Source organism: Ictidomys tridecemlineatus, chromosome 8 (genome assembly GCF_052094955.1).
Source record: "Ictidomys tridecemlineatus isolate mIctTri1 chromosome 8, mIctTri1.hap1, whole genome shotgun sequence".
NCBI classification, from domain to species: domain Eukaryota; kingdom Metazoa; phylum Chordata; class Mammalia; order Rodentia; family Sciuridae; genus Ictidomys; species Ictidomys tridecemlineatus.
Genome location: NC_135484.1, coordinates 106,651,401 through 106,678,069, shown reverse-complemented (window position 1 = coordinate 106,678,069; position 26,669 = coordinate 106,651,401). Strand labels below are relative to the sequence as shown.

Genomic DNA, 26,669 nt, shown 5'->3' with positions numbered 1-26,669 from the left:
TGAGTTCACATAAAAAGAAGACAAGGATTTCATGATATGGCAAGACACTAAATCAATGACTAACATTGAAAAAAAGAGAAAATCATCATTTCATCAAATATGACTATCATAAGAATACAGCAATAAGCAAAATAGTTAAGACTGCTTTTGTTTCAAATGCAATAAACAGAAATTCCCAAATACTTAACAAGAAAAAGCAGAATTGTCTACATCTTCAGAAAATTAATGTCTATTTTCAATTCTTATCTTAAAAGTCTACATAGCTAATTTAAAAACATTTTTTTAAAAAGCTAGAAACCATCTTTAAAATGATTGACAGTGAAAAACTCTGAAAGAAAGAGTCCTGCAGAGACTGATCTGAAGAAAGCCTGTTTGTATTTAGATTCAGTATGGGTATTTCAAGTAGCCTGAGCACTATGGTTGCCTCCTGGACTTCAAAGAATGTAGAATGGCAAAATCCCCTGGAATCAGACAGGCAAAACCCGTAATTATGGTTATTTAACAAAATGGATTCTGTTAAGATATTTGATGATGAAATTCCCATCCTCTTAGAAGTCAGTGCCCAAATTTTATTCTCTTTTCTTATGAGTAAATGTATTATAACTGTTATTTGATTAAATGTCAGTGGTCATTAGGCCCAGTACTTAGGTAAGAAGGCTTAAGGAAGGCATGCCAAGGGAGTATGGAATGGATTCACAAGATAGATGAAGAAAGGAGAAGTGTTTTAGTGACTAGGCAATGTGAGGTAGTATTCAACTTAAATAAAGGAACTGCAAATGCTTTAAAGAAGCAAATGACAACTTTGGCAGTTAGAGAAAGGAACAATTAGAGTTAGTAAATGGGGGAAGTGAGGAAGAATTATAGCACAGAACAGCAACATTTTAAAATTTTATTTACTGCTTTATGTGTCCATCATCTGAATAACTGGCAGCTAGGAAGATCAGCTATTATATTTTCATTTTATAGATGAAGAAATTAAAGCTCAATGACTCTGACTTTTTAAAACAACTTTTTTATTTCAAAAACTTTTCAATTTACAGAAAATTTCAAATATAGTAAAGAGTTTCTGTATACTCTTTGCCCAGCCTTTCCACCCCAATCACATCTTAACTGATCTTGCCAGCTACTCAGGGAAAAGTCTATTTAGTAGTTGCCTAAGAGTTTTTGTAGCTTTTCATCAATAAGACATTGCTAGAAAGACCTAACATTCCTACTTCAAAACCAATGCTATTTCTACTAGTTATTGATTCCTAAAAGAAAACTCCTTATTCAGATATAAATTTTTCTATCTGAAAAACTAAAATTACCTGAATTATGCAGGAAAACATTGCGTTATAAGCATGGTTTCATCTACCTAGGATTAACAAGCAAGCAGGGTACGAGGTAAGTAGGAAGACGAGAGTTTCATTAAAGCAAGCCAATAAACACAATGATTACTGAAGTAACAGATTTCATTATTGCATGGCTCAAATGTTATAAGTGGATTAAAAACAAAAGAAAATAAAACATGGACAATATTCAAATGAGTGACAGAAATCCACACAATGAAAATACAAACTGGTCAAAATAATGAGTTAAGATTCTTTACATAACAAAAGCTATCTTCTTAGGATTCTTTTATATTGGTGTATTCCTGGTACATTTACCATGTGATAAACTATGATTTGATTAATATATAACTTTGAAGTAATACTCCTATTATACCATATCAGGTATCCCATAAGTATAGTTAAATGAGCATGCTCTGTTACTTTGCATACCTTCCTTTACATTGTGTTCTTTAGAGGAGGTAGAAAAACAGATAGCCCAGATGGTACTTATTCATTATGTCATAATATTTTAATTTCACAAGTAGCAGGATGAATATTTTGATTAACAAAACAACACCTAAAATCAAATCCTTTCCCCCACATTCTTCCAGAATTTAAGAGACAGGAAACATACTAAGTAATACTGAATGATTTCTTCAACCTTTTGATGTTAATAAGTCTTAACAAAATTTGGCATAAAAAAGTTTCACAATTTATAAACTTATGAATTTAGTTCACTAGCAAAAATGAGATATAGACTGTATGAGAGAACCTAGATTTCTATTAGCATCAGGCAAGAAGAATCCAAATACTGCCAAATTTATGGAAACTGCCCAAATCTTTCCATTTATCAAACTGTTAACTAGCACAACTTTTATATTAGACCATGTCTCCCTCAATGACTATTTTCCAGAAGTAAATATATTCTTAATAATCTAAGGGCTCATCCACAGGTTTTATTAGTTAAGACTTTTTTTTATTACATACACTCTAACCAAAAATTGTAGTTACTTAGGAAAGATAGGAAATTGACTTTTTCTCACATAAATGAATTCTGGAGATAACCATTCAGGCTTGACATAATCACACAATGAAGTCAATAAATCCTCAGTCTCATCCAGCATCTGCTTTGACATTTCAGGCTGTGGCATTGTTTTCATGATTCATATTGGCTTCTTAGCTCTCACATCTGCATAACCCAATCAAATGTACAAAGGGAAGAAAGAGGGTAGACTACTTCTGTTTAAAAAAAACTGCTAGAATTTCCATTGAACTTTTATGCTTACATTTCACAGGCCACAACTCAGTCATGTGATCAAACCAAGCTACAAGGTAAAAAGAGAAATGTGGTAGTTTTTCTGGATGGCAAAATATCAAGTTACAAATCAGATTTGTTACAGAGGAAGAAAGCACAGATTCTAGGTGGCTAGTAGCTATCTCTGTCATGGTGGTATGATACAGGTTTAAATTCATTACATTTATGTGCCATATTGATTTCCAGAACTGATCTTTAGCAGTCAATGGAGCCTGTAATGAATTTAAAGATAACTCTCTTTCATCACATCATTCAACATTTTTTAAAATGCAAATTATTTTATGTAATTTTAAATTTCATGAAGTCCTTTCAGAGGGCAACATTAAGACAAAATAAATACCAATATTGCCCTAAATCCAAAAAGGCTTAGAAGTGCTAGTCTAGAAAGAAATTAATTTAGTTAATTTCAATCTATTCAGAGCTCACACAGAGGATAACAATTCATGAAAGGTAAGTGATATAAAAAGGGATTTGACAAAGAATCACTCCAATAGGTTCTCAAATATTTTGCCATTTTTCATTTATGCATTTTTATATAAGTGCCGGTTGGCAGAATGGATCATTGTTCTTGACCTGTCCTATTCTAACCATTTACTGGAAGCTGAGATACAGCTAATGAAAAGCCATGGATGTCAAACTTCATCAAAGAAAAAGAAGATTATTGAAGTAAATGAGGAGTGCGTGAGGGCTAAAGTGATCCCAAGAACAAGAACTTGAAAGTTAGAGAGAATGTCTTTAGAACTGGATAGAAATAAATGCAGGATGGATTTTAATGAAGAAGCTATAAACCTGGAAAATAATGTGTTAGTTGGCCGATTGATTGATTGATTGATTGTACTGAGGATTGAACCCAGGGTCTTGTGCACATAAGACAAGCACTCTCCCAACTGAGTTGTTTCTCTAGCCCACGCTTTGGTTTTTAATGAAAAGCTTAATATTGCAAAAAGTTGCATACTTCTCAAGATGAAGTTTTATTTTGAGGAGAAAGATGCAAATAAAAAGTATATAAGATGGCATTCAAGATATATCTGCAAAAGAATAAAGTAGGGTACCTCATAGGGTTAATATAATTCAAACCCAATCTCAATAATGCTGAACAGAGATCACTAAGTTTTAATCACTATCTAAATGCTTGAAATATTCTTAATTAAACATTATGAAACCACATTATACCCTTTGAGAAACATCAGAATTAGTAGTAATTAGAATGCTGATGTGGGAATCAGAAGACCTGGGTACTAGGTGTTGGTTTTACCTCTAACACATCATAGGAATCTAGTTAGATTGCCTCATCTCACTGTGACTGAGTTCTCTTTAATACAATTCTGACATTTTGTGGTTCTGTGTGTATCTTGTATCTCAGAGAAGTCCCGAGATCTTCAGAAATATCTCATAGCCATTAGTCCTAAGTTATAAGACATCAGAGGACCTGTTCAAATAGATTACAGTTATTTTCAATTATTCTTCATATAGAAGAAACTTACTGAAAAAAGCCATCAGGTTCTTAACTTTGGGAAACACCCAGATATTTCAAAATTGTGTGTGTGAATCATTTCAACTGTGGCAATGACACATCTATGTAATCTACTGCATTATCTATATGAGTCTCCTCTCACAAGGAATGTTTTCTCCTTTTGATTTAAGGTATCAGAATGCCTTGAGATACTGGTAATGAAAGAAAAAATAGGCATTCATCTGTATTTTCATAATAGATAACAAAAGAAAAGAGAATTCCAGTACTTTTTAATCAGGGAAATTAAAACAGGATAATCACTACCAAATCACTTCAAATAGCTTCTCTTCAAGATGGTCATTACTAAAATGAATTAGGTCCAATGTAAGAAACCTGAAAAATTTACTAATGAACTCTTCAAAAGGCAGAAACTATCATGTGAATCACATAGAAGCCAAATATGAAGTCTATCTTTTAAAAAATAAAACATACATTAAAAGCTTTTATCAAATAGATATTTTTAAGAATAGATCTAAGAATTCATAGGGCTCAGAGGCACATCAATGTTCTTTGAAAATACAGTTTTAAATGGATGTTTGAGTCACATAAGCACGGAAAGAGAAACCCATATCAAATAATGCCAGTTATTTATAAATCACCATAGCCTCATACTTTTTTATTGTACTCATCTATTCAGAGTGACCTGTTAGATAAAAGATGAAACTCTATAAGAAGTATTTGGTATTCTGATTATAAGGAAATAAGAGTGAGGCTTTAAAAATGTATGTTAAGTTCAGTGAACATGTTTTAAAATTTCTATTTTCTAACAGCTAACAAAGCAATAGGTCTTAGAGAACATGTATGCTTTTGCCTTTATATACTCCTTTAGAGAAGCACATCCTATCCCTTAAACTGAACAAAGAAACAAAGAATTAAAAAAAAAAGAGCCCTACAAGGTCCCTATTAAAAAGAAATAGGATTTGGTGTGTTTGTAACACTTTAAAGAATATATTATGTGGGAAAACAAAATAAACATTTAACCTGGCAAATAAAAATGAATCTGTGATTTCAACACACTTGGCAAACAGGTAGAATTAACATGCAGAGAATTAACATGCAGAGAAACTAATATAGTATTTAAATATTTGCTAAAGTAAAATAGTATTTAAAATAACATATTTGAAGAAATACTTTTATTGAAATGTTTTATAGTTTTGGTGAAAACCTTTTTTAAAAGAAAGAGTTGACTAGAAGCATATTTTAATTGCTCGCTGTCATTCTGTGAACTTTAAGGGGAGTCTATATTTACTCCTCTATGAGTCATTTTCCTTTAAATATCCCTTGTAACTTTTTAAAGAAAAATAAATTTCATCCTATGCAACATAGCAAGACCCCATCTTGGAAGGGGCAGGAAAAAAAAAAGCAAAGGAAAGAAGGAGGGAAAATGAGGTTTAGATTATGAAAAACATTTTTTATATAAAACATGAATAGTCAGTTTCAAGATAATTCTGTGTGTGTGTGTGTGTGTGTGTGTTACAAATGTCAAGTGGATGAATGGACAGGTGTTCTAGCAGAGTAAGTATCTAAGGCACTGTCTACTCTTGCTGCCTGCATCTCTGTAAGTTTGCCCTAAAATCCTCTATGTTTAAGAGATACAACAAGTCCCTGCCTTCCAGCTACACTGCCAGGTCCAGTCCTGGACACCTGACAAAAACTGGGTCCAAGGAGACCATTTCCTGAGATCTGAGATTGATAATGCAGAGAATTGGGCCTGCTTCTCTCTGGAGATGAAAGTATCTGGGGAACTGCTGATGGTATGTTGTCCTTCAGGTAATAGTTCAACATGTTGAGAAAAATTCAAGACTGGGATGAGAGCAGAGATCCGAAACATACAAAAAATTCCTTTCATTGTTATATCTGTTCCTGAGGGCCAGCTATATTTCCATCTTTAGAGTGCTTAGAAGATACACATCCTACCAGGTTCATCTGCAATCCCAGCTACTCAGGAGATTAAGGCAGGGTCAAGGCTAGACTTGGCAACTGAGAGAGATCTTATCTCAAAATAACAAATAAAAAGGGTTGAGGATGTAGCTCAATGGTAAAGCACCCTAGGGTTCCACCCCCAGGGCCACACACAAGAAGATACCATCCTTATAACATAAGAAATTTGTGTTCATGAAAATTTAACTATTTTTCAAAACAAACTATCAAATAACATGTAAATGTATATGTAACCTCTTTATGATCCCTAGCCTCTATATGAATTCATGATCTTTATATAGTCATACATCAATCACAAGTTGTTTTCCTATTGAAACACAACAAATATGGGTATCCTGAAATAACTTACCTTGTTCTCTTAAGTAACCAGTACTTTGTCAAGTTCTTTATAATTAGTTCTTTGTAATAATCTGATAAGCAACCTGTAAAGAGTGCCAAGTTTTACTTAATATTCATCTTTAATACTAGTAGTTTTCTGTTTCCACAGAGAACAAGTTTGATAAAAGATTTTAGAGATGACAGGCTAGGGATATAGCTCAGTTGGTAGAGTGCTTGCCTCATATAAGGCCCTGGGTTCAATTCCCAGCACCACACACACAAAAAAAGATTTTAGAGATGACAAGAAGTCATGTCTCAACTAAAAATCTATTGTCTCAAAAAATGATATTTAGAACTAAAATACAGAATCCTAAAATTCACAAATATGTTGTATCCTAAAAGTCTATTTTAAATTCAGAATGTATTTTCCCACATATACACTGTCTTAAATGGTTGTCAAGTCCCCAAGTAATCTATAAAAACCTCTTTAACCTATATGCATTTGGACTATACTCAGTTTATGTAGGTGTAAGAAGGGCCACAATTCTGAAAATTTTGTTCTCTTTCCACAAGGACCAATATTAGGCAAGATTCTGAAAATATAAAGTTGGCTTCTGACTTCTTCTCATGCCATTTTTTGAAAACTTTTCAACTTCCCAGCACCTTTTTCTAGAATTTTCTTTTTCCCACAATAATTCATTTACTATTTTGTCATTTAAAGTTCCCTACACTTCAAATTTCTTTAAGGTTCAAAACTACTTTGTCTCTATTCTTTGTGACCAAAATTCTTCGAGGTCCCTCTCAGCTAATATTGAAGAGATGAGCAATATGATTCCTACTAATACGTAAGTAACTGAATGTCCTTGGCTCTTCATATGTTTTTGAAGAATTCTGAAAGACACAATAATCCCTTATCAAGTTAAGAAACTGTGGACTTGCAATAACGAGGTTTCATTTTTGTAAATCAAATATGATAAATGCTATCTTTTTTTAATGTATTTTTTCAGTTGTAGTTGGACACAATACCTTTATTTTATCTATTTATTTTTATGTGGTGCTAAGGATCAAACCCAGTGCCTCGAATGTGCTAGGTGAGTACTCTACCACTGAGCCACAACCCCAGCCCTGGATAAATGCTACCCTTAAAAATGTGATTCTGTTAAGAAATTAACTGAAGTGGTAAAGGGAAAAATGCATTTAAAAATAAAGGAAAATGACTTTATCAGTATTGAAATCAGGGAGACTAGTAACCCTAAGACATTAAATTCAAGAAATTCTTCTAGATAAAAGCCAGAATGGAAAAAATACAAAACTACTTTCCTTTTCCACATAATACATACAACCATCTATTTCCTTCCTAGTGCTTTTCATATTATAGTCATGACCCTTGGTAAGTTATCTAATCTCTGTACTTCAGAGTCCTCATCTGCAAAGTGGGTTCAGCAATAGAAACTACCTCCTAGGTAGACTGAGGGAAAGAATACACGAGATAACACATAGATGAGGGTTTAGAACAGTATCCAACATGTAGTAAGTGCTACACAGGACTGTACTACTACTGCTAATTGCCAGGACATTATAATTCACTGCATTTTACTTGGAATAGGAGATGTCTGCATCATGGGAGAAAATATCATCAGAAGCAGAGTTTTTGCAATACTTTGAATTCAAATATAGAGTAAACACAAAATTTTTTTATACTACCAAAAAGTTTAGAGGTTTTCTCCAACAAAGAAGAGGTGTATAAAGAATTAAAGACAAATGAATGTTTTCCCTGTTTAAATGACAAGTACTACAATTTGCTGAACTTTTCAGTGATGACCACTGGTTAAAGAAACATGTATATATACCTTCAAGGTAAAAGTAGTATGAAAATAAGTGCTTTCCATATTATGAAATATCCATGATCTACAGGTGTTTGTAAATACTTTCATTATTACTATTTGTTCATATAATATTTATTGAGGACCTACTATAGTTACACAGTGTTCTGGGCAAAGGAGAGTTTGCAGTGAATAAAACAGACAAAACTCTTGTTTCCTGGAGCTTACATTCTAGTGGGTTAAAACATATGTATAATAAGCATACATAAAAGATCAAAGATGGCAAGTGCCATGAACAGTAATATAGTGGGGTGAAGACACAAGAGGCTTGGGTTATGGGAAATATTCCTTTTGTCCCAGTCTGCTAGGGCTGTCATAACAAAATACCAAAGACTGCATGACTTAAATAACAAATTTATTCCTCACCGTTGTGGAGGCTAGAAGTCTGACCACATGGTGCCAGCACAGTTGGGCTCTGATAAAGGCTCTTTTCCTGGCTTGCAGACAGCTGCCTTCTCACTGTGTCCTTACATGGCAGAGAAAGCTCTAGAGTCTCTTCCTCATCTTAAAAGGACATTTACTAATCTCATCACGACAGTCCTACATTTGTAAGTTCATCCAAATTTTATTATCTTCCAAAGGCTCCATCTCCAAATACCATTACATTGGGAGCAAGGGCTTCAATAAATTATTTTGGGGTGGTGGTGGTGCTAGGACACAAATTAGACTACAGTGTCTTTCAAAGGACATTCTTGGGGGAAAACTCTGACAGAATCACTCTGATATGAGATCTAAGGGAAATAAAAGAAATGGAAAATAGTGCACAAAGAAGTCTGGAAGCTGCCACATATTTGTCTGGTTCCAAATCACTGAGAGCTAATAGTTGAAGAAAGATAAGGTGGAAGATAATCAATGTATTTGGTAACAATGGAGGTTACCAGTGACTTTAACATGAGCAATTTCTAAAGAGTCCTGGGGATGAAAGGGTAAGACAAGTGGGCTCTAAAGAGAATTGGAGACAAGCAATGTAATCTATTTGAGGAGTTTTACACTAAAGGAGAACAAAAAGATGTAGCTGGAAGCTTTTTTTTTGGTTTTAAGAAAGGGGAAATTACAGCATTTTTCTGTGCTGTTAAACATTAACCAATATGGCATAACAGTGTTGTGCTGGGAGCTTCTGGAACAGTTCTTCTGATTGCTTCTCTTTTCTCAGTGAAACAGGATACAAGGAATCACAGAACCAGAAAGGGGAGAAGTGCTAGAGATTTGATGAGAGAGGAAATATTTAAATAATCATTAAGTACGGTTGAAGCATGAGTGCACTAGGGACTGTTCCAGGATTGCTGGGCAGCAGTAAGGGCTATTTGAGGCTTTTAGTTATAAATCTGAGGTAAAAACTAGTCAGCCTGATATTTCTCCAACCATGTTCAGTTCCCAGGAAACAGATGTATAATAGCCATGTAATAAGAAAAGAACTGGATTTAATTAGAATTGTGGCTTTATGAGGGCAGGAATAAGTGTGGTTTCTCAAATTCTAACCAATGAGGATCTGTCATAAAAGGAGGTTTGGAGACTAATGATTAAAAAGGCAGTTAACTCTATTAATAATGATGATCTAATAGGTAAAAATTTCCCTAACTTGTTCATAGAACATTCACAAAGAAACCACCAAAAAATTCTACCAAATTCTTCAGCTAAAAATAATACATCTAATAGTCTGCATACAATAAAACAACTAAAATATTTAATGAAGAAAAAATTAAACAATCACTTGTAAAATATATGTCTCTATATTTAGAATATTCTAAGTAACTTAGGTCAAATGGCAATTCAAAAGAGCAATTTACAAAATACTATTTAATAAGTAGAATATAATTTATTTTAAAAATCTATAGGTTTTATCAAAAGCAAATTAAGAGGAAAATTTACAGCTTTAGTATTTCCATTATTAAACCAAAATTATTCCCTTAGGACAATACTTAGAAATGCAATTTCTGGATCAAAGAACATGTAGAGAGGAGTTTTGTTTTTAACATGTTTAATAGATGTTGCCCTATGTACTTCCAGATAGCTATATAACTTATATATGAGATTCCTATTTCTACAAACCCATACAAACATTGAACAATTCTTGGTACATTTAAACAAAACACATTTTCCAGCATTTCAAAATGTGAATTCTTTTTTCCAGGTTTTGATTTTGTTTTTGCAATGTGGAAGGGGAAGATGAAATTCAGTATTATTAAAATGTACTACAAATGATTTGTAAATTTTCTTATAGATGTCTCTTGCCTCAGAAAATCAAATTTTTTTTAAACACCCAACTGACCTATCGCCATGACATGTATAAAAAGTACTAAAGTCCCAAACAAGTAGATGCAATGATTTATATTAATACCATGAGACACTAGTAGAAGATCTTATTAGTTTGAGGTGACTGATATCTCAAAGAAATAAAGTCCAGGGCCACCAAGACAACCAATCATTCTTTGTCTAGAGTGTATATACAAGATCATTCAGTAATTTTCTTTGTCTAACTTATTTCATTAGCATAATATCTTTTTTTAAAGGCTAAACAATATTTTATACACATGCACACATAGATATGCACACATTCATACACATACAACATGTGTTACCAATTTGATACTAGTCCTTCAGATAGGTGTGAGTGATCTCATTGTGGTTATGACTTCCACTTCCATGATGATTAGATTTGTGGATCTTTTGCTGTTTTTTTAAATTTTTTTTTTGCTATTGCATTGTGTGAGTGTCTTCTATACCTCGGCTATCAATCTTTTATCAGATGTATGGTTTATAAATATTTTTTTCCCAGTCCACAGATTGCCTTTCAGTTTCAGTGTTTTCTTTAGTGTATAGGAGCTTCTTAGTTTGATATAGTTTAATTTGTTAATATTTGCTTTAGTTACCTGAGCTCTTGATGTGATATACAAAAAAATATTGCCAAGGCCAATGTCAATGAGTTTTTTCACTTATGTTTCTTTCTAGCAGTTTTAAAGTTTGTGTTTTATTTATCTTTAATCCATTAATCCATTTTGAGTTGAGTTTTGTGTGGTGTAAGAAAATGATCTGAAATATTATTCAGCAATAAAAGAGAATAAAATCATGACATTTGCAGGTAAGTGGATAGTGTTGGAGAAGTTAATGACAAGTGAAGTTAGCCAATCCTGAAAAAAACAAATGTCAAATGTTTTTTCTGATATAAGGAGGCTGATTCATAGTGGAGTACAGAGGGGGAGCATGGGAGGAATAGAAGAACTCGAAATAGGGCAGAGGAGTGGGAGAAGAAGGGAGGGGGCAGGGGGTTAGCAAGGATGGTGGAATGTGATAGACATCATTATCCAAAGTACATGTATGAAGACAGGAATTGTTGTGAACATACTTTATATATAACCAGAGATATGAAAAATTGTGTTGTATATGGGTAACAAGAATTGTAATGCATTCCACTGTCATTTATTTATTTATTTTTATTTAGATATGTATTATATTTATTTTTATTTTTAAATTAATTTATTTTTTATTTATATATGACAGCAGAATGCATTACAATTCTTATTAGAGCATAATTTTTCATATCTCTGGTTGTATACACAGTATATTCACACCAATTAATGTCTTCATACCTCTACTTTGGATAATAATGATCACCACATTCTACCATCATTAATAACCCCATGCCCCCTCCTTGCCCCCCCAACCCTTCTGCCCTATCTAGAGTTCGTCTATTCCTCCCATGCTCCCACTCCCTATCCCATGTCATTTATTTAAAAAAAATCAATTAAATATTTTTTTTAAAAGAAAAGGATCTGCCAGGTATAGTGGTGCATACCTATAATCCCAGTGACTCAGGAGGCTGAGGCAGAAGTACTGCAAATTCAAAGAAAGTCTCAGCAACTTAAGAGCTGGGGATGTGGCTCAATGATTAAGCACTCCTGGGTTCAATCCCTGGTACCAAATATAAAAATTAAATAAAAAAGAAAAGAAAAAGATCTAATTTCTTTCCTTCCTAATTTTCTTCCTTCTTTCCTTCCTTTCCTTTCTTTTCTTCCCTCCCTCCCTTCCATGTGGACATTCATTTTTCCTAAAACCTTTTATTGATCAGACTATCCTCTTCCTATTTTGTGTTCTTGGTGCCTTGGCTGAAGATTAATTACTACATATATATGGATTCATTTCTAAGTTTTCTATTACATTGGTCTATGTATGTATTTTTAAATTTTTTTAGTTGTAGTTGGACACCATACCTTTATTTTACTTTTTATTATTTTTATGTGGTGCTAAGGATCGAACACAGCACCTCACACATGCCAGACAAGCACTCTACTGCTGAGCCACAACCCCAGCCCCTATATATGTATTTTTTATGTCAATTCCCAAATTTTTTTGCTTACGATAACTTTGTAATACAATTTAAAATCAGGAAATAGGATGCCTTCAATTTTGTTCTCTTTCATAAGATGATGACTATTTGGTCCTTTGTGATTTCCATATGAATTTTAGAACTGTGCTTTTCTGTTTCTTCAAAAAGTGCCATTAGGATTTTTGTTAGAGACACCAATGGATCTGTAGATTGCTTTAGGTTGCATGGACATTTTAATTCCTCTAATCCACGAACACAGGTTATTTTTCCATTTATATGCCTCTTCGATTTCTTTAATCTCCTTGAATAAACTTATCTTCATCATTATACAAAATACATGTATGATGATGTGAGGGAGAAAAAAAAGAAATGTGTCACATTAGATTGGGTAGAGAGAAGTGATGGGAGGGGAGGGGAGGGGAGGTGAATGGGGACATGAAGGGCAGCAGAATAGACACTAGTATTGCTGTATGTATATATGTGTCTGTATAACCAATGCGATTCTGCAACCTGTACACTTGGAAAAATGAGAAATTATACCCCATTTGATTCAAATGTATGATATGTCAAGATCATTGGACTGTCATGCACAACTAATAAAAAAAGAATTTCAGACATTTCTTTGAAAGACAAAGAGATTGCTAAAATCAAAATTAATTAAAGAGATGATCAAATAAAATAAGTGTTACAAACTCTGAAAAAAAGATTCTATTCTTTCTGATACTATGGTATTTAAATAGTACTATTGTCTTGATTTCATTTCCAGATAGATGGATAATTGAAACTTCACACAGAGCTACTCCTAGAAAAAAGGGCTTCAATTCTTCATCTGTCAACCCCAGTTCTCTCCCTCCCCTTCTTTTGTTGCCCCATGCTTGGATAATTTTTACAGATACCGTAAGGGATACAGTAGCATTCTTGGCAGATATTTGTGTATGTGCTACATTTTGGGAAATAAAGTTGTATTTTTAATTATTTAAGTTATTTAAAATACAATGGTAGAGTTTTTATGTAATAAAGCATTCTTTCAAAATAAAAACAATCACCCAGTATTTCTGAATTTTTCTAAAGTGTTTTCCTAAAATGTGGTCATTTTTGTATTTTCAGTTTCTCCATTTGCCTCCTGAAAGCAGGAAAATTAATTTGTTATTAATAATGATTGTTTTCTATTCTTTGAGGTGCAGAAATTCTACAAAGTGTAGAAGTCCTTTCTTCAAGGTAATACGTTTGAAAGTAAGATTTAGTAAGATGAAATGCCCAAATTGTTAATGTTTATCACTAGTTACTCAGCAGTGCAGTTAGGATAACTTCTATAGCTAGAATACGAAGTTACTGCTAAAACTTGAACAGGAATTTATGCAAGCAATGAAAACCTTTAGCAACTGAAAAGCACCAATAAAAGATTTGCCAAAGAAATCCTGGTGTTGAAAAGGCACATAACTAAAAATAATTATATGGTTACATCTTTTTATAATCTTACGTGAGTCAGAAGAAGTAACTGATTTTATATACTTAGAAATTGCATTTTTTAAGTAGAAAAACAGTTATAGTCACACTTCCAGCGTAAAATTACATCTACTTTATTCATTGTATATGGACAAACATTTCCTGAAAATTTATAATGTTTGAGGTACTATGCTAAGTGTAAAAGAGATGAAACTAAATAAGTGCATGCCCTCAAGGAACTTATTGAGGAAGTTAAAGTAAACAAACATAACTAATTACATCATAATTTATCATATACTGAAATATCTGAACTGAGGTATTATAAGATGAAGAACAGTCCAAGAAAAGAAAACAAAGCAAATGTCTTATTTAGGAAAACGCAAGTTTAAGAGAGTTCCTTCGTTAGTGTTTGTGAGTGTATGTGTGTGTGCAGGTACAGTACATACACATAAAAAGTGGGGGTGCTGGGAGGATGGGAGATGAGGATGAAAAGACTCTTGTAGAAAAAAAGAGAGCCATGAAAAGCAGTATCCTGGCAAGATCTGATCAGACTTTTTTTGAACTGATGCTATGAAAAGTTCATGATTGTGTAATTGTGATTAACTAAATATTTATGATATAATCCAAAATTCTTAATTCTAAGTGAAGAATACAATGACATTGAAATACATCTAGTTATACTGAAGAGCCTTGTTCGTACAATTTATCAGAAGGTAGGGACAACAATAAGTAAACTAATGGTAGCTCCTTACCATAGATGCAAAGAAGAGAGCAGAGAGAAATTATTTAAAGAAGCAATGATCTGTTAATTTCACTAAATAAACTGAAGCATTAAAAAGACAAAACTCTTGACACAGAATACACTTATTTTCAGATTTAGAAACACTAACTTGTTGAGATTAAACCAATAAACATAAATAAAAACCAGACTATAAAACAACAATCTGCCCACCTACTGTGGAGAATGTGGGTGAAGGAGAAAGAATAGGGAAATATAATCCACAAAATATTCAAGGCAAAAATAGTTTGGTTATTACAACAACCACAATTTGAGAACTATAAACATTAAATGTAAATTAGTGGTAAATCCTGTGGTATTCTTAAATTCAATGATATTTTAAAACTCTTCTCTGCCAAGGTGTTTTATAAACAAGCTGGATGTCTAAGAAAACCCTTGAAATGTATCCTAAAAGAAAGGATTTCATTTTAAAAAGAACAAACTGAAATTACTTGAGACAAAATATTGATTGGTTCTATAAAAACTTAAGTGAACAGTTTAATCAGTATGTGTTCATCAAATCCATTTGTGCAAGAATAAACAGCAGCCCCACAAAGGCCTGCACAACATGTATTATCACTGGTGGACAATAATGTTTATAGTTAGTAGTGCTGATATCTATCTTTACCCCTTGATGTGGGAAAGGTGGAAGTGAACAGTAATCATTGTTCCTACATTTTACTACCAAAGACTAACAGTAAACTAAGACGAATGGGGGGAGAGAAAGGAAGAGAGAAGGGAAAACATATGGAAATGGTAGGAGACCTTCAGTGATACACAAAATAATAAGAGGTTATGAGGGGCAAGGGGGTGGGGGGAAAAAAAGGGGAGAGAATTGAACAACAGCAGAGGAGGTAGAGAGGGATGTTGGGAGGGGAGGGGAGGGGAGGGGGGATAGTAGGGGATAGGAAAGGTAGCAGAATACAACAGTCACTAATATGCCATTATGTAAAAATGTGAGTATGTAACAGAAGTGAGTCTGTATTATGTATTTGGGGAGTTCAAAACCCAATTGAGTCGAATGTATGAAAGATGATATGTCTTGAGCTCTGTAATGTTTTGAACAACCAATAAAAAAAAAATAATTAAGCAGGAAAAAAAAATAAATAAAATATTCCTTCTCAATAACAAAGGATACCTGTGGATGTCAGATCATATGTTCTGATTTAGATGAGGAAAAACTGGATTTCTGAGTAAAGTTTCAATGCTACCAACATGTATTTTGCTCCACAGCAGACTTAGGAGAGGGTCATGGAGGGAAAAAAAATTCTTTTAAATCTCACCCCAAAACTAATGGTAATGAATTTTGAATAACTCTGAAGGTAAAAGACAAATGGTAGTAATACTAAAATTTATCATAAAGATGGCAGTCATCTGAATTATCTTGTTGTAACATTTTCCCACAGAAAGCAATAATGTGAGATTATATATTCAGAAATACTAGAGAATAATTAAAAACAAATAAATAAAATAAACAAAAATCCTACAACCACTTCTACTTTCACACAATGCATGGATGTACCAAACAAAGAATAACTTTAACTTAGTTCACATAGAAAAGAAAATCCTAAAAGATCCTTGACAACCACCTGTCAGATCAATGGTATTGGCAAAGACCTGGGTAAGAATTAGAAAATGCTAAAAACAAAACAAAACAAAACAAAACAAAACAAAAACCTGAAAATGTTCTCTACTTTATTTTTCATGTCAATAAACACTGAAAGTGTGTTCTCCAAGGGAAATTTAGACAAACATTATTGAACTCACAATTCAATTCTGGTTAAATCAAATGTGTTCAGAAATTCAACCATTTCTTTCAAGTTTTCAAATTCATTAGCATAATGGTTCATACTTATCCCTAGTGATCTTTTTTTATGTGGTATCAGATGAAATACTTTGTATTTTACCACCCTACATTTCTACTAATAGTATGTGCCCAATCCTCTTATTCTTCATGATTTTATAGGCAAAAATGAATTTTGCTAATTGCAAGCAGTTATCTTATGCTCATTATTTTTATTCCTCCTGTGATTTGTATTTACCTTTACTATAAGAGGATATGGATAAAATATAATTTGATAGCATATACAAAGTCACAAATAGAAATCAGAGCTACATCTTATATGTAAAATTTTGAGTTCTTCTACAACTAAATAATACTACCATTTTTGTAGCTTCTAGGTCAGAAAATCATAGTAAGTTACATTAATGCTGCCCTGTATAGCTAGAAATATAAAGTCCTTGAGGTGCTTCTATTAGCATTTCCTGAATAATAATTTCATAAAGTACTTTTAAAATCATTTGAACAAAAATTACCCTTAAAATAACCAGACATGGCAATATGCTCTTTTGATGAATCATATCCTTTGTTGACTCTTCTTATGGACAGATGAATAGTTTATCAATTAAAACAGTAGACAAACAGTTTCCTCACTGACGAGATGAAGAGGCATTACATTAAACTGTAGAATGATGACTAAAGAAGATGTGGGGGTTAGGTAGGGGCCACCTACTCCTCAGGGACTCTTTAGAGCTACCTGAATAAGATTTTAAAACTGTTGCTTATTTATAAAATTTATACATATTCAGCAGATAGATATTTATTTGAATCTTATTTCCCATGAATAAATCTGTTAAAGATCAGGAATGGTATGTTCCAGTCTCTACCACAAATGCATTTCTGTGACCTTTCTGAACTACCCAAAGTTTTTTTGTTATATTGAATGCTCTGGGATTTATATTTACTTTATTTTCAATATAGGCCACATCATTCGGTAATATAAAATCACTGTCTTTATTCCATTTAAAAGCTTTTCTCTTTAAATTCTCTTTCACTGAAACTAATGTTGTTATCATTAGCATTTGGGGCTGTCTGACATATCTCTGACTGTTCTTTTACCTTTAAAAATAAACTGGTCTTTATAGGGTATGCATGTACTAATATGTAACAACAAATCCCAGCATTATGTACAGCTATAATGCACCAATAAAAATATGGAAAAAAATCTAGTCGAATGATTTACATTCCTATATGCTTTATCTATATAGACATAGGTGTATATATTTATATAAAACTCTGTGTGTGTGTGTGTGTGTGTGTGTGTGTGTGTGTGTGTGTATATATATATATATATATATATATATATAAACTACATACATCTTCCTAGTCTTTCTACTTCCTTTTTTTGGGGGGTGGGGGTACCATCTATTGAACTCAGGGGCACTTGACCACTGAGTCACATACCCTTCCCTATTTTATATTTTATTTAGAGACAGGGTTTCACTGAGTTGCTTAGCACCTTGCTTTTGCAGAGGCTGGTTTTGAACTCAAGATCCTCCTGCCTCAGCCTTCCAAGCCACTGAGATTACAGGCATGTACCATTGTGCCTGGCTCTTTCTTATTTCTTTCTCTTTCTTCTTTCTCTTGTTTCTTTCCAGTGCTAGGAATTGAACCAAGGGTCTTATACATGCTGAGCAAGTACTCTAGCATTGAGCTACAACCTCAACCCTATCTTAATTTCTTAATGCCACATACATTTAAATTATTAACATTTTTTGAGTTTCAGGTTTTAAATCAATCTGTTAAAAATTATCTAAACTGATATTAGTGTTTTTTCTTTTGTGTTATTCTTATTTAAGGTATATTTGGACTCTTTGATTTTAAAAGCATTTTATTTTCCTTTCCTTCATAATTAATAAATATCATCACAGGTAGAAATAGGGACTAAAAGAAAGGAGACACTTGAAAAATAGAAGAAGATAGAGAACTTTCATAGTCATTTACTCCTCCTGGCTCTTTGATGTGTTTTCTAGTTCATTTACCTGTTAAAATCTCAAAAGCTTGGGACAGAAAATCCCTAAGGATCACAACCTCATAATACTTGAGGTACAGTTGAACAATATGCCCAATTTCTCTTATCATTCAAGCTTGGTGAGACGCTTGTTTTAAAAATTGATAGCCATTTCATTTCAGGTTAAGCAAATTCAAATAGCCATCAAGAATACTACTCAATTTTAAGGTTATTAAAAAAACAAAAACTTTTAGGTCTGGTACAGTGACACATGACTGTAATCCCACTTACTTGGGATGCTGAGGCAGGAGGACTGCAAATTTGAAGCCAGTCTCAGCAACTTAGAGACCCTGTCTTAAAATTAAAAATAAAATAAGGAGGAGTTGGGGATATAACTCAGTGATAGAGCTCCCCTGGGTTTATTTATTTATTTATTTTTAAAAAAGCTGCCTTGAATTTTATTTCCACCTTTCTGCTTTCTTTCCAGATTAAATTATGAAGCCACTGACTTAACATAAATAGACACAGGAATTTCTGCACCCTAACCTGTTTAAAGACCACTTTCTCTAGTAAGTTATAATTCTTGCTCTCTAATACTCATAATCAATTTGAAGACAGGAGTGAAGGCACAGTTTACTTAAGTTTTTAAAGTGTCCACTGTTTACATGCCCTCTGCGAACTCAGTAGCTAGATAATTTACTTTGCCAATGGTAAACCTGAGTTTCTCAGGTTCCTCCGTAAACAGAGTAGCAGCGTCTTAGGTAGAAATGTTCTGTGAATGACAATACTTCTCCCTTTTTTCTAAGCTTCTGGTTTACACCAAGTCCATTTACTTGATTAGAATTTAAAAAATGAAATAACAAAACATTATCAACGTCAGAGCACACCTGCCTCATTTAGGAGGGGAATAGGTATAATGAGGGGTAGCTGGAAGAGAGCTGTATTTTTATTTATTATTATGATTACCATTTTCCAGCTTATACTTCTCAATCTTTCAAAGATACTAAAAACGACTCTGAACATTTTTAAATTTTATTTGATAATCTGAGAGGCTCTTCAAAGATCATATTTATGTATCTCTACTAAAGATATACCCAAGTGTTAAGAAATTTGGTGCTGGAGGCCAATGAACAAGGTAGGAATTAATTAGCTATCTTGATGAAGAACTAGCAAGGTAAAAGGATGTAAAAGTTAGACATTTTTCATATTTCATGTCACATAGTACTTAATAGTAATGAAGTACATTAGGAGTGAAACACAAAGGCAGGCACACACATATCAGCTGAAAACCATAGCAAATAAGCCATTCTGTTTGCTGTATGCTTGCTCAATGTTTTGGGACAAAACTGGAGTCCCAAGTGAGATTTTATGTCTATAAAAGTTTCTCTCTCTTAAATTAATTTAAATAAACTAATGAAACATCATCATGAACAACAAAAAGAACACAAAGTAGGCATGGTTGGTAGGAATATACCATTTTCATACATTCTAGAGGAGAAGACAGTAAATAGTTTTTGTGACTCCAAGTGATACTTAGAGAAAAATCAAATCACTCAATGATGCCAAGAATGATTATTCTACTGCACTTTAAAAGCAAGAGATTGTAGTCTGTGAGTCCAAAGTGGTTTCAGATGGACTGCCACAGTTGTGGTTTACTCTTGAAACTGTAACTTGTCAAATTAGAAGCAGGCAAGGCCTCTGCTCTTAACAGTTCCACTTTCTACTGTCTACAGTTATGTCTACAAGTCCATCACATTTTATTCAGATGCACTCTGTTATATGGATGAGTAGAATATCAAAACTATTTTTTATTGTCTGAGTTACAGAAGATTTTAGTTATAAAAACTTAAGCTGTTAATCTCTTGCTTATAGATGAAGCAGAATTTCACTATTTTTATTAACTATTGATGTTTTATTATCCAATATAACATAGGGAAGTGGTATACAGACTATGTAAGTGCTCAAGATTTTTCTACTCTTAAATTCCAAATATTTTATTGATTTTAACTAGTACCTTACTGACTTGATTTTCCAAGCATGAGCTCAGAGTTACAAAATGCTCCATTTTTTCTCTTCCTCATTGATTGTGGAATCCCCTTCTGGGCAACAAGCTTGATTAGCTAAAATTTTCACATCAAACTTGAAAAGCTACTTGTTCCGTTTTAATTGTTTTATGTAGACCCTTTCCTTAATGACTTTTAATGTCTATTTTTATAATATAAAATATTTTAAAAATAAAGCATAAACAAGATTTTCTCTCTACATAATACATCATAAACAAAACCATGTCACTAAACAATCATATCCTGTTTAGGCCATAATGACACCAGAAATGCATGTTTATCATCTGTTTTGGACAACTTAGCATGTTTTTGGCCCAAGGCAAAGTTGAACTAAAACCATTTGCAGTTGCCCCAAACCAAGATAACCACACATTTCTAAAGTAATTGATACCTAAAAGAACATTGCCTTTAGATCACAGTTCATGATCTAAGCATACTAATTCCTTAAAGAAGGTTGTTACAGTATATAAAGCATTATGTCTATTGGACTTCCTCCAGAATTTAACATGAAATAATATATTTTTAGCATGTGTAGATAAAGTGTATGATAATGTAGACATTTAGCAACATCTTTTGGAATTCTGGAATTACCTCTCTTGCCCAATTTAAAGAAAAGAGAAAAACTGGGATGTCTTACATGTAAAAGTATTATAATAAGAATATAAGACCACTGCCTTGCAGTTTGGAAGGCATGCAGACAAAATTATTACTCTTAATTTTATTGAAGTATATTTAAAGAACCAATTTTATTTATAGATAACTAAAATAAGTAGAAGACATATGTTTTCTTCTTCATTGTTATAATAAATCTATGGAATCCAAATATATGTCACTAACTTTGTGTTTCAGTGATATAAAACATGCAATTGCTTTAGATACTATCTTAACTGATGAGGCTGACCACAGCCTATTAGAAACAGTCTAAAAAACATCTCTGCACGCTACAGGCCAAAACAAAAGCAGTAAAAATTACCTCTGCCCCAAATACAACTAGATAATTTATAAGAAAAAATAAGTAAATGATTAATTATATACAAGTTTTAATGAAATAAAACCCAACAAATGTCAGATCCAGATTAGGAAACCTACTCACTTTTAAAGAAACAGAGAAACACTAAGCTATTTCCTGAACTCAACTGTAAAGGCAATGTCTGAATCTTTCTCCAGACCTTACTCCTCTGTATACTGCTGCCATGAGACATAAAACAATTGATTTGGGGATTTCAGAAAACAGCTGAAGAATACAAGAACCAAATATACAAGCACCATGATGATTGTTACATTACTGTAAAAAGAGAAGCATGTACTATACCTCCATTCTTTCTTGTTTAACTTCATCAATTTCATCATCTTCAAACATTGCCAGAAGTTCTCCTGTCTGGTCAATAGAGTTGAGAAAGTCCTGAGCAATTTTTTGTCTTTTGTTTGTGTTACTGTTGCCACTTAGTTTATCTTCATGAATATCACAGAAGAAAGAAAAATAGTCTCAGTAAGTTTGTCTGCAACAACCATTGCATTTATTAAATACATAAAATTGAGAATTGGAATTCTCTCACAACTATCTTTGAAAGGAGAATTCTTGTATCCAAAATAAATGTGGAAGTCATATAGAATTAAATCATCTATACATCACAATCAGATCAAAAGAATAAAATCAAGTTATTAATTACTATAGTAAGTGTGAAAGGGTTATATGATTACTTTTTAAAGATTCGAAAAAAATACTGTTATATACTATTTATAGTTGATACTTGTGAAACAAATAATAGAAAAAAGTGAAAAGTAAGAATATATGAGATAAACACAGTCACTAGTAACATTTTGTTATAAAATGTAGTCATGACCAACAGCACTAAATGAGATAGAGTAGGATAGCATCTGATAATAAAAGGAGAATTAACATAAACTTTTATGCAACAAAGATAACAGCAAAATAAATAATAAATGAATAATAAAAAAACTTATTAAAAAGCATAATTATGAGATATTTGAACAATTTGACAAGGTAAAGTTCATGGATGAAATGTGTTTTAATAGCTATATAGATATGAGAATTCACTTTATTATCTTAGGTCCATAAATCATTTTTCTTCACTTTTATCATTTTTGTTAAAAACTTTATTTTCAAAAGTTATATAAATATCCATAAGTGAAATGTTGCCTCTTCAAGTGGTTTTTCTTTAATTCAATGTCCCCACTTCTTCCCTTTTATCAGCCAATCTCAAATTCCAGATAGATATGACCCACATTAACCATACAGTTTTCACCCATCCATGTTTTTCCCTGCTCCTACACTCATATAAACACATTCATTTAGAGGCCTTTTATTTACATTTTCTTTTTAGAAAAGGGTTCTGTTCATGTTTCTTAGTTGATGGGAGAGAAAACTCCCTCCAAGCCTACTGGTATAGCTCAGATTCCTTTAAAAGGTCTGCACTATATTTTATGGTATATATACACCAAAGCTTTTCAACCAATCCTGTTGACAGGCACACATTTTGTTTTAGATTTTTGCCATGGGAAAAGTAAAATTTACTTTCCCTAATTACCAATCAATTTATTTATTTCCTCATTTTTCTCAGTTATCTGAATAAGCCTTTATATTCTTTCTCTCTCTCTCTCTCTCTCTCTCTCTCTCTCTCTCTCTCTTTGGTGCTGGGAATTGAACCCAGGGCCTTTTGTATGAAGCTTTATCCCAGCCCCTATTTACTCTCTATTTTTAATCCCTGTTCACTTTCAACTGTTTTGGTCTTTTCTTTGCTAATTTAAAAGGGCTCATTTATATTTTCCTTTTACAATGTGAGTGAGTGAAAAATACCCCTTCATTTTTCTATGGATCTGGGGGCATCTTTGGCAATAGAAGAGTTTTAACATTTATACATGGTCACATATCATCTTTTATTTAAGATGACTTTTCTCCACACCTATATACTGTATATGTAAAGTTCTAAGTTTTCTTTTCAGATTTAAGTCTTGTTTTTCTCTGATTTCATCTTTAATCCATCTGTAATCTATTGGTGTATGGTAATATCGTAGGTTCACTTTTATTTTCTACCTAGCAGTCAATATCACTGGTACAGTACCATTCATATACATTTTTATATTTTAGAAAACTTTTGCCACATCTTATAATTCTTATATATCTTAGGTTCTTTTTACTTTGTTTCATTCATCTTTATGTTTAGTCTTCAGTGACACCACAGGCTTTATATACATTTTTAAAAATATCTTTTAATGTATATAGATTTTTAGTTGTAGATGGACACAATACATTTATTTATTTATTTATTTTTATGTGGTGCTGAGGATCAAACCCAGTGCCTCACATCTGCTAGGCAAACACTCTACTACTGAGCCTCAACCGCAACCCTTTATATACACTCTTATTCTTCTACTTTATGCAATCCCTAGCTACATAGGAACATTTATTTCCCCCATAGAAACCTAAGTATATTTTTACATAATTCTGGGAAAAAACTTTTTAAAACTTAATTTAGGGTAAACTGACATATTTAATGCCCTTCAATTACATTTTCCCTTCTTGTTGTGTTTGTTCCTAATTTTATTAGTTTTGATAGTCAAAATTGACAAATTTCCCCCTATTTCAACTCTCGGATTGCTCTCATTAAGTCCTACAGATGGTTGTACAAAGCATTTTGCTATTTATTGCTTTGTAAAATACTTGTCTTTGTCCTAATATTACTTAGAAATACATTTCTTAATTTCCAAGTAGTTAAGATTTGGGGATTTTATTATTTTTTAGAATTGTATTGAATTAACATCAGTGAATTGATTCCTATCAAAGATCTACTCTTAATTTGTAAAGGTAATCTTTGTGGTCAATTGACAAAGAATTTTTGTAAATGTTCTGTGAACATTTTGGAAAAAATAATGCAGACATTCCAGAGTAATAAAAGTTATAAGCGTATCTATTTTGTTTTTAATTTGTTCTTTTTAGATAAAAATAATAGTAGAGTATATTTTGACATATTATACATACATGCAGTATAACTTCCCATTCTGGTGGTTGTACATAATGTAGAGTTACATTGCTCTTATGCATATGTGAACATTGGAAAGTTATATCCAACTAATTCTACCATCTTCCTATTGCCATTCTCCCTCCCTTCCCTTCATTCCCCTTTGTCTAATCCAATGAATTTCTTTTCTTCACCTGCCCCCTTATCCTGTGTTAGCATCTGCATATTAGAGAGTATTCCGCCTTTGTTTTTTTTGGCATTGGCTTATTTCACATAGCATGATAGTCTCAAGTACCATCCATTTACCAGCAAATGCCATAATTTCATTGTTCTTTATGGCTGAATATTATTCCCTTGTGTATAGGCACTACATTTTCTTTATCCATTCATCTGTCAAAAGGCACCTAGGTTGGTTCCATAGCTTAGTGAATTGAGCTGCTATAAACATTGATGTGGCTATGTCACTATGATATGCTGATTTTAAATCCTGCGGGTATACCAAGGAGTGGGATAACTGGGTGAGTGAGTGAGTTCCATTTGTGAATTGGTGGTTCCATTCCAGGTTTTCTGAGGAATCTCCATACTGCTTTGCAGAGTGGTGGCACCAATTTGCAGTCCCACCAGTGATGTATGAGTGAGCCTTTTCCCCTACATCCTTGCCACCAAATATTATTACTTGTGTACTTGAAACTTGCCATTGTGACTAGAGTTGAGATAGAATCTCAGAGCAGTTTTAATTTGCAGTTCTCTTAATTGCTAGTGATGTGGAACATTTTTTCGTATATTTGTTGACCAGTCGTATTTCTTCTTCTGTGAAGTGCCTGTGCAGTTCCTTTGCCCATTTATTGATTGGGTTATTCGTGGTTGGTTGGTTGGTTTTCTGGTGCTAAGTTCTTTGAGTTCTTTATATATCCTGGAGATTAATGCCCTATCTGAGGTGCAGGTGGCAAAGATTTTCTCCCATTCTGTACGCTCTCTCTTCACCTTCTTGATTGTTTCCTTTGCTGGAAGAAACTTTTTAGTTTGATACCATCCCATTTATTGATTCTTGATTTTACTTCCTGTGCTTTAGGAGTCTTGTTGAGGAATTTGGTTCTTAAGCCAACATGATGGAGAGTTCGGCCTACTTTTTCTTCCAGTAGGTGCAGGGTCTCTGGTCTAATGGTCCTTGATCCACTTTCAGTTGAATTTTGCATGGGGTGAGAGATAGGAGTTTAATTTCATTTTGATACATATGGGTTTCCGGTTTCCCTAGCACCATTTGTTGAAGAGGCTATCTTTTCTCAAACATTTGTTTATGGCCCCTTTGTCTAGTATGAAATCACTGTATGTGGATTGTCTCTGTGTCTTCTTTTCTGTACCACTGGGCTTCATGTCTGTTTTGGTGCCAATACCATGCTGTTTTTGTGACTACAGCTCTGTAGCATAATTTAAGTTCTGGTATTGTGGTGTCTCCTGCTTCACTTTTCTTGCTATCCTGGGCCTCTTTTTTTTCAAAATGAATTTCATGAATGATTTTTCTATTTCTATGAATACCATCATTGGAATTTTGATAGGAATTGCATTAAATCTGTACAGAGCTTTTGGTAGTATGGCCATTTTGACAAAATTAATTCTGCCTATCCAAGAATATGGGAGATATTTTCAACTTTTAACGTGTTCTTCAGTTCCTTTGTTTAGTTTTCTTTAGTTTTCATTGTAGAGGTCAATTTAACAAGGGAGGTAAGCATATGTTGATAGTTTGCTAATTTATTGTTAAGGTCTACTATTCCAAAATTTGTGTCTTCTACAATTATATAATATTCTTCCTTATCCTTTTGGAGCTTTTAATATTGAATTTTACCTTGCATGTTAATATTGTCCCTCCTGCTAATATTTGTTCATTTCATTATTTACAACTTTGAGCTTCCCATTTTTTTTGCTGTTGTTTGCAATTTGTCTAGTAATTGAAGAATTCAATCCATTTACATTTAATGTGATGACCAATGTACAACTGATTTTTATTAT

At 32.9% G+C, this 26,669-nt stretch overlaps 1 protein-coding gene across 5 annotated transcripts in view; it reads right to left on the bottom strand.

Annotated features, from left to right (window-relative positions):
• Nucleotides 1-26,669, bottom strand: part of Supt3h (SPT3 homolog, SAGA and STAGA complex component) — a 478,415-nt gene that overhangs the window by 117,798 nt on the left and 333,948 nt on the right. For all 5 annotated transcript variants that reach the window (XM_040282738.2, XM_040282740.2, XM_040282741.2 and 2 more), the window contains one exon: nucleotides 21,995-22,134. In XM_040282738.2, the coding sequence (XP_040138672.1) occupies nucleotides 21,995-22,134 (140 nt within the window). The remainder of the gene's footprint in view (nucleotides 1-21,994; nucleotides 22,135-26,669) is intronic.